Raw genomic sequence first — 9357 nt, 5'->3', positions numbered from 1 at the left:
AGATGTGAGGTGGCTGAGAAATGGGGCCCTGACCAGCCGATCTGGAGCTGCTGGTAGGCTCTGCACTCTGGATAGCGGGGGATGTTTCCAGGGGCGGCAGCCTTTGGAAAACAAAGGAAATCTTATCTTACAGCACAGTGGATGCGAGCAGGGCTTCAGTTTGAATGCTGCCAGATCTGTAGTCTTTCTACTCCTGCCAAATTACTTAAACTCCTGAACCCTCCTTCCACTCACTCTTTCTTCCCCCCAACTCCAGGAAAGAATAATTTGAAGTAGAGTTTAAATGTGGCAAAACGGATGTCTATTACATGAATCGGCTTTTCTCTGCTCGTATCAGTGCTTGTACAGTGCTCATCTAGGAAAGCTTCAAGGGTCCCGTTTGTTAACTCGACCGACTCTGAAAATCTAGTCAAGGCACCATTTGGTAGAATTTTCGAAAATCTTGAGCCCACAGGTGAACAGTGGGGACTTTAAAATGGAGTTACTTGGAGGTCTGCTGTCTGACAGCGCCTGTCAGTCTGATTTGTGAGCATGTGAATGCCTTGGGCAATACTTTTAACAAATGTAATTGATATTTCTGGAAGATTTTGATTGAAGTTCTTTATATCAGTGTTGAACAACTTGAATGGAATATAGAGTCTGGATTTAAGTCCAAATTAGTTTATATGTTATCTGAATGTGTCTAAAGGTAATTTCAGTTTCTTTTTTATTAAATGAAGGTGGCAGTACCCAGATGAAACGTATGTTTAAAAAACATCCCTGAAGTAGGCCATCCTGTCTGCAAGAGGATCCTTGACATGCTTGGCATTGACTCAGTTATGCCAAATGTTGCCAGCAAATGTTGCTCTAGCCTGCTTGCCAAAATAAAAAAGCCACTAAATCTCATTATAAGCTATGCTTGACTACACTTTTTTTTTTCATAAGTCATGCAGCAGAATTGTTTCCTTAATTTTCATGGCACAGAAATATTTTGAAATTGTCTGCTGACAAATATTGGGGGTATTTGTTGATATTTTGTAAGCAGGCCTGTTTCAACTGTATTCATCCACTGCTTTGCCTTGAATTTACTGCTCCCCGTCACTTTTGTGACAGATGATGGGATTTTCTTCTGAGTTCTCCTTTAGGTTTGTTTCCTCTCTTCCTTTTCTCCCTTGCAGCATATGTTCTAACTTCTTCTGTGGGCTTTTTTCGATTTCTTGTAGATCTGTTTTTTTCTGTTGGTCTTATCCCATCTCTCCATCTGCCTAAAGAATGAATGATTCTCTTGGCCTGTTTTGTTGTTTTTTTCTAACCTGTTGTTTCTCTTGGCTTATGAATACATTTACACACACACTTATGTAAAAAGTTATTTTCGTGCTTGTCTCTATATCAGTGTTTGATTTCCTATATTTTGTGGGTTATATTAAATAGCTTCTGTGTCTGTATAGGTGAATTGAACTACAGTGCCACTAAAAGCATATATAAACTTTTGATTATTATTGAGCATGGTTCATTGCAAAAACCGACGAGCTCTTTTAACATAAGAGCTGTTTATTGAAAAGAAATTGAGCTTTTTCTGGTTGATGTCTTTTTGAAAGGCTGAGCTGTTAATAACGGGAGCAGAAATCACTTCCCTGCTGTAGTTGTTGAGAAACCAACTTTTAAGGAAACGGTCATTGATCTGAACAGCGTACCTCGTTTGATACAAAGATTCAGGTGTTTGTACCCACTTGAAGGAACTACTGCTGTTACATGCTAATGTTGGAGCTTTAAGAAACCTTTGGATTCATGCAGTTAGGCATTGACTTCCACCAGGGCGCTAACTTTGTAGATAGGTGTTTCTTAAAAGGTTTATTTAAATTATTAGGTGTTTCTTAAAAGGTTTATTTAAATTATTAAGTGTAACTTGAGAAGTTCACTGTGTTTCTACAGGGGTCTGGGTCGCGTGGTGTGGTCATAAATAACTTGGGGAAACGAGATGAGCAGTGGCTTGTTGATATGAAGCCATTCAGGAAACTAAGCATTAGGTAATAAAATGGCAGATGTAATTCAATGTCAATAAATCTGATGTAATTCAGAGTAGATAAATGTAGAGTGGTGCATATAATTTCGTATATGAAATGATGGGCTGACCCTTAACACTGGGGAATGAAATTTTGCCATAAAAGTGTCAGTTCTGTAGTGATCAAAAAGCAGATGAAACATTAAGAAGTATTAGGAAGGAAATAGAGGACAAACCAGAACATAATTATGAAACTGTATAAATCAATGGTTATCCCAGATCTTGAATTCTGTGTGGTTCTTTCTTGTCATTCATCTCAAAAGATACAAAGGAATTGGAAAAGCCTCAAAGAGAGGCAGTGAGAATAATCAAAGATATGGAATAGCTGCTGCACAAGGGTCAGTGAAATAAGCTGGAGCTCAGCCTGGAGAAGGAACAACTGAAAGAAAATAGTAAAAATCTGTCGAATAATGAGCAGCATGGGCAGGGCGGATAAGAATAGATTTGCCGATTTCCTCAGCTGCAAGAATGAAGGAGCAGCAACTGAATCCCATGAGATCCAGGTCTAGAACGAATAAGAAGGTGCCTTTTTTGTCTAACAGATAGCATCCCTGTGGAGTTCCTCGCCAATGGATGTTGTAGGTACAGGCGGGGAAGCTAACCATGTTTGTGGAAAAGATTCTTTGAGGGTTGTTATTCCATAGAAATTGCCTGAAACTTAGGAAGTATCTGAGCTCGAAATCATCGAAGTATTGGGGTGAGCGTCATCCCTGTTCTTGTTCTTCCCTGCTGTCATTGCTGAAGATAAAATGGCATGCTGAGCTAACTGGCCCTTTGTTCTGATCCAGTCCTGTCTTCAGATTAGGAAATTGTGTAGATAGTAAGTAGAAGCCTCTAGTTTATATGTGCATTATTTGCATTATGTAATTTATAATGTAATGGAGCTTATAAACCTATGTCATATTCTATCTGTACAAACCTCCGTCCCCAACACCAGTCTCTGTGTTAAAAGCCGGGTCTTCACCATCAACAAGGAAAAACAATCCTTGTTTTTTGTGGGGGTCAACTTGGCAGTAGCATTTGTGCTCTGAACTTAAATGTTGCATTTTTCCTCCTCTTGTGTTCCTCTCTATCTCCTACGCTCACCCTGAAAACCTTCTGGCTGCGCTGGGGCATGTCCATCTATTTCACCTGCTCTTGGTCATCCTTTCAAGAGTTCTTCACCTCTCATCACTGTTTGTTGGCAGTTGGTCAAACTGAATATAACTTCAGGTTTGTGACAGTTGCCCTTTTGTATGGCTAATGAAGGCTGACAAAGGCAGTCAGTTTTCATTGTGGTGAAGCTCTGGAAAGCTCTAAGTGCAGTAGTTGTCTTCATGAAAAGATAGCACAGGACTCCTTGGTCCCTATTTTCAGTGTTTCTTGTAAGTGTTGAGAGGTTAGAAGTTCGGTACACATTGATGACACCTTTGCCATATCCACTTTGAGTTAACGCTAGCTGGCTGGAGGCAGTGAACGTAAATAAGAGCATCCACTACCTTTAGGATGTTCTGAAACACTTGGAGGATAAAGCGTCAGCAAACTATAGTTCTTATATTTCTGACAATAAGATCTGCATGGGGATTTAATCGGGTTTTGGTTTAGGTGCATTAACTTCACCTGCAAGCAGCCTGCCATAACTTTTCTGAGCCCCAGTTTAGAAAAGACCTCGAATACTTTACAGGCATCACTGTCTGGGTAGGCTGCCTACTCGGTATGAATATTTGAAATATTTTTTCTTAGGGTAATGTGATTCATTTGCATTGTATGTCAGTCCTGTGTGAGATGAAACAGGTAGAGGCTGAAGACTTTGGTTTTCATGAGAACTTGTATCAAGAGGAAAGTATTTGGGTAGCACATACCTGTATGGGCCAGAGTCATTAAAACAAAGCCACCGCTAAGAAGCGCTACCAGTTCAACACTTACTGTGGTTTGAACGAGACAGACGTAGAGTTTGTCTCATGAACTCTTGCTTGAAATAGTTTTATTATTTTCAACAAATTTCACTTTATCTTACCTTACTTTTCAGCAAAATGTCTGGAACTGATGATTTTTCGGTAAGTAACAGTTTTTGTTTCCTGAAGATCAGCCACTTGTGTTACTTCATTCTAAAAGCTGACATACTTTTTCAAGACGAAGGGGAGCTTACAGTTGGGAGGCGATTTCCTCCGTATTGCAGTTGTGGTTTTTTCCTTTTGGGTAGATGTAGCAATCCGTGGACTAAACATAGGAAGCTGCTATGTGCCTTGTGGGTTCTTTTTTGCTGTGATATTAACAAAGGAGTTGTGTTTTAATAGTGTCAGAGTAGCTATAATGCAAATCTATGAAAAATCTTTCCTTTCTGGATTTGCGCTGAAATTGCTTATTGCTAGGTGTGGTAGGTCGCCTTTTATCTTTGGTTTTCTAACTGCAGCATGTCAGAATGCCTCTTCTACCTTAACGATAGAAGCCGCACAAAAATGAATGTAATCATCTGTGCGCAGCAACAGAGAGCTCTCTTCCTCCCATTTTGGCAACTGAAACGTATACATGTAGTGGGTGAATGTCTGCAACTACTAAGTCCAGTAGGCATTTTACATTCTCACTGATGCTTTATCTTTTAGTTGGCAGATGCTTTACCAGATCAGTCGCCTGCTAAAACCTCCAAAGTGAGCAGTACAAAACCTGGTCAACAGCCTGGTCAGCCACCGCAGGGTTGGCCAGCTTCGAATCCTTGGAACAACCCCAGCGCTCCCCCTACGGCGCCAGCCGGACTGCCGCCAAATACGTCCGCTTCCAGTGTGCCATTCGGACCTCCACCAACAGGAATGTATCCTTCAATGCCCCCTGGACCGCCTGCTCCATTTCCTCCTCCTCCTACTGGACCCTCTTGCCCTCCTCCTGGTGGTCCATATCCACCCCCAACTGTGCCAGGTCCTGTCCCACCAGGGCAGTATCCTCCGCCAAATATGCCCTTTCCAGAGCTTCCAAGACCTTACGGTGGTCCAACGGAGCCAGCTGCGCCTCCTGCTCCTGTTGGGCCATGGGGATCCATGCCCTCTGGCGCATGGGGACCAACAATGGGAGGGCAGTATCCTGCACCTAGCATGCCATATCCACCCCCAGGGCCATATTCCGCTCCTACCCAGACTCCAGGGGCTGCGCCAACAGTACCATGGGGTACGGTCCCACCTGGAACATGGGGACCTTCACCGCCAGGTCCGTTTCCTCCACCCGCAGGATCATATCCAGCTCCAGGACTATATCCTACGCCCCCTAATCCTTTTCAAGTGCCATCTGGTCCTGCTGGTGCTCCATCAATGCCTGGTGGTCCCCATGTGAGTATTTAATTTTGGTCTTGAATTACTCTAAAAGATTATAATTTAAGCGTGGAAATTCAATAGCATATAAGACCTGTTAGCGCAGGTAAGGAATTTCAGCACATCTGTCTTATTTCTGTAGTCAATGGAATAATAGGCAACTTCTTAAATGCTTAACTAAAATACTAGAGCAGTAAAATTATATCAAGTTGGAATGTGTCTAAGCATCACATTATAGTGGTTTTCCACTACTTGGGAAGCCTTCTCGAAAACGCAAAAAAGGGGGGAAAGCCTTGTAATAATTTCTGAAAGATGAAATATTCTCATCTCTGTAATCTGGAGAGATTGCTTCTAGGGCACACAGGGAGGGAATAACAAATTCTAAGGATGAATTTGGTTTTAATTATGAATTTTTGTAACTGTGCATTAACTGCTATGTGAAAAGCCTGTATTGACCATGAATTATTGTCTCTTGCAGCCTTACCGTTGAATACATTCTGGGCAACAAAATACTGTAGCTTTCCACCTTCATCCACTACTTACAGAGATTTTTACAGTTTTTGTTTCAGTAATGTTTGGGGCTGTGAAGAATACTCGCCTCTTGTATGTGCATTGGAGGTATGAAGGAGCAGTTTGCGTAAATTTACCTTGCTCGTATGCCGGCATAATTGTTTGGTTTAATAAAATGAATTACAGAGAGCAGAGATAAAACTAGCATCTGTGGTTCTTACATCGGCAAGTATTCCTTGGAAAAGCGAGAGCTGCCAAGTAAGGATTATAAAGAATCAGGCCCAAGGACTTGAAAAAATGTCAATTCTTAAATTTCCATGAATGCTTTAAGTCTTGTTGCCAGACTTGTGCTGGTCGCTGAATGGATGGATAGTCATATTTTGTCTATTTTCAGGTTATTCTAAAATGTCAATAAAAAGTGTTTCAAGATTCTTGTCAAGAAATCTAATTTTTGAACATGCTACAGTAATTCAAACTAAAGAGACGGAGCATGTGAACTTGTAGGTTTTCTCAGCATTTTGTATATACTCAAAACAATTGCTCAGTCTGGGACTACGGAAGAGAAGATACACATCTGAAATACTTGGTCTGACTTGTCAGCACACTGTTCGTGTTCACAAACAGGCATTTATGTGCAAATTAAATAACCTGGATGTGCAGTTAACTTCGAATCAACAAATGTGAGTTTTATGCATGCAAATGAGGACATCATTTTGCCAGTTCTCATTCTGTGGTGGTTGGAAGTTTGGCTTGGTCTGTGTAAAGAGAAACCGATTCCCACTTAGGTAAGGTACTTCCCTATTTCTAACCTGGGTTCTAGTCATTTAAAATTCGACTTTGCTGCTGAGTTGTGTAAACTCGACAGACTTTTTCAGAGTCCCTAGAAACTGAACTTGAGCTTAAAAGATCAAAAAAACCCCAACCTGACAATTCCCTTCCCAGCGGTTTTTGGCATGGCATTTAGTTCTGTCAGCTACAAAGACCCGTATTGCCACGCTTGAGAATGAGGAGGTCTCGTCAGGGCTCCGCTGAAGACTGTAATGGGGAGAAGTCCTCTGTTCTCAACTAGGGGTCTGCATACCTCACTGAGTAAGTGTAATTTGGGAGTAAGTGAATGTCTAGAAGCCTGTGCACTGCTGTGTAGCTGTCCCCCCTCTGCTGGGGCACTGCAGTAAGTTTTCATATTCTTGCCATATCTGTGCGAAGAGCACGCGAGGGGTTTGCTGCAATGCTGGTTTAGCATTACCAAGACACGCAGCCACGTGTTGGTGAGGAGTTCTGGCACTCTTTGTGGTACTTCGTAGCCTAGGCTTTGACCATGGACAGTTTGTTTCATGCCCAGCTGGGGATGTCCTAACTTAGCCTCTGTAGGTAGAATTAGGAACAAATTTTGCTTAATGTGGTAGCTCATTAGGGAGTCTTTGTATCATGGAACTGTGAAAGCGAGTTAATTCTCTTCCAGTACCTTATCGTGGCTTCCTGCATGCATGTGATGGACTACTTAAAAACAAATGGGGTGACCTGGTGGTGATGTTTGTCAGTGGTCTTAGCCTTTACGGCAAACTCCTGCGATATTTTTGCAGAAGAAAGCAGTCAGCTTAGCTGTGGCCGTTTTAATCTAACGTCAGGAAAGCTAATAGCAAAGGTCTGTGTATTTTTTGTTCTAGGAAGATGATGCTGGAGCTGGACAAAAATACTTCACATTTCAGCTTAAAACCTAGCATCTGTAACCCTAGAAGCAGGAACCAAAAGCGCAAGTCTTCACTAACCTCACACAAGCCCCACTTTCCCCCCAAACAGACTTGGCTTAGATCTTGGCAAGACTAATCAAAAATTAACGTAAGAGAACATGGATTACATTTGCTCAAGTGCTTTTTTGATACCTGCAGCCTTAGATTCTAAATCAATGTAATGAAAAAACCCACATTTATTCCGAATGAATGGATCATGCAGTAGCAGTACTCCAGCTTGAAATTGCACTGGCCGTACGTCTTTGCAGGGAATGGGAAGAGGTAGGAAAGGCTAAAGCAAACGTAGCAAGTAATGATTTTTGGAAAGGGGGTTTGTAAAAGTAACTAGATTTCTAGGTTCTTCCTGAAATAGGCAGGATTTATTACTGGAACATTTAGGCTAAAATTCAGTATATATGGGATGTTTTTCAATGTATATTCGTATTTCTTGAGGTCATGAAAACTGTTTCATAAGCCCTTTGTTTTTGTGAGCAAAGTTCTTTGCATAGCAGTGAAAAGGGTATACCTGTTAATCTATTGTGTAAAAACTCAAGTTGTCACTATATACCGTGTAGTAACTTTATCACATGTTATGTCAAGTGTGAGCAACTTCTGGCCTGAAGCTTTTGCAATGGAATTTGTACATTTCTATGCATCATTTGAGTTAAATTGCTGAGAAGTTCGTTTTGACTTGTGCTTTGAGATTGACATACTGCATTTGTTTACAATATGAAATATAAGCAATCACATCTTTAAAGTATAGATTATCACCTGCTGCTGTATTTTCTTTAGATGAAACAAATATTGCTGTATGATAGTGAGAAGCTATAAATACAGGATTTGATATTTTTTTGAAAATGCTGTCACTTTTGTATAAGATTAGACATTAAACGTATTTTCAAGACTGTCGTGTTTACTGTTTTTCAATTACTGCTTTTGACATGCTTGTGTAGACTTTTGCCTTGAATGAATGGTAAAAATAGGACATCCTTGATTTGCAAAGACTGAATATAAAATCAGAATTACTTGACTTCTGTGAGTGTTTTTCCTCTTCCTTTTGTGATTTTTGCAGCCCGTGCGTAAGGCATCTTAAGTGTGGATGCGACCATTGCTGTGTTGTAGCACGTCAGCCTCAGGTATTGCCTCTTCCCAAACCGTCTTGTTAATTAAGAGAAAAAAAGATCTGATCTTGCTTGTTCTAGAGGAGGAATGGGATTTATTTTTCACCCGTGGAGAGCGTGGTGTGGATTTTTTTCCTGGCTCTGAACAATTCCTGTGCTAGATTGACACATGTGGATGTGGTAAGTGACCCCCAAACCAATGGGTTTATATATTTATCAGGGCTCTGATGGGATAGGGTGTATAACAGTGTGTGAGAAACTCCAGGGCTTGGCAGTGGTGTGAACTCCAAAGCTGGGGCATCACTCATCACTATGTTTACATTTTTCCTATGCAGTGGCTTGCAGAACCATTCACGCTGAGCTGGCCAATGCTGCTACCTTTGTCCACACCTTCACCCTTTTGGAAAGGTAAAAATGGCAGCAGCGAGCAGCAAAGAGTGGAAACAAAAATATTTATCCACCTTAAGGCTTAGAAAACAAGCTTTTCTTAGACCATGCACTGAATGTAATCCTTACATCTGTTAGTAGAACACTACCACAGGTGGCCGATGCTTTATCTTAACAGTGTTCAGCTGTGGGATTGTCTGCTCCTCTGGATTCCTCAGATGAATTGGCTTAGAGGTGAGGACATGGGTGTGCTGATCCAGTTACGTTAATGGCTTACTGCCCTGCAGGCC

General features: G+C 41.3%; 1 protein-coding gene across 2 annotated transcripts in view; it reads left to right on the top strand.

The window, feature by feature from the left end:
- MAPK1IP1L (mitogen-activated protein kinase 1 interacting protein 1 like) overlaps positions 1-8589 on the top strand; it is an 11340-nt gene extending 2751 nt beyond the window's left edge. For both annotated transcript variants that reach the window (XM_009635178.2, XM_035890728.1), the window contains exons 2-4: positions 4050-4077; positions 4624-5337; positions 5798-8589. In XM_009635178.2, coding sequence (XP_009633473.1) covers positions 4054-4077; positions 4624-5337; positions 5798-5809 — 750 coding nt within the window. In that variant the 5' untranslated portion in view covers positions 4050-4053 and the 3' untranslated portion in view covers positions 5810-8589. The remainder of the gene's footprint in view (positions 1-4049; positions 4078-4623; positions 5338-5797) is intronic.
- The last annotated feature ends 768 nt before the right edge of the window (positions 8590-9357 follow it).

The sequence above is a fragment of the Egretta garzetta genome, unplaced genomic scaffold (genome assembly GCF_000687185.1).
Source record: "Egretta garzetta isolate BGI_Z169 unplaced genomic scaffold, ASM68718v1 scaffold3, whole genome shotgun sequence".
Taxonomy (NCBI): domain Eukaryota; kingdom Metazoa; phylum Chordata; class Aves; order Pelecaniformes; family Ardeidae; genus Egretta; species Egretta garzetta.
Note: the sequence above shows the minus strand (reverse complement) of the source record. Positions and strands in the feature narration are given on the sequence as shown.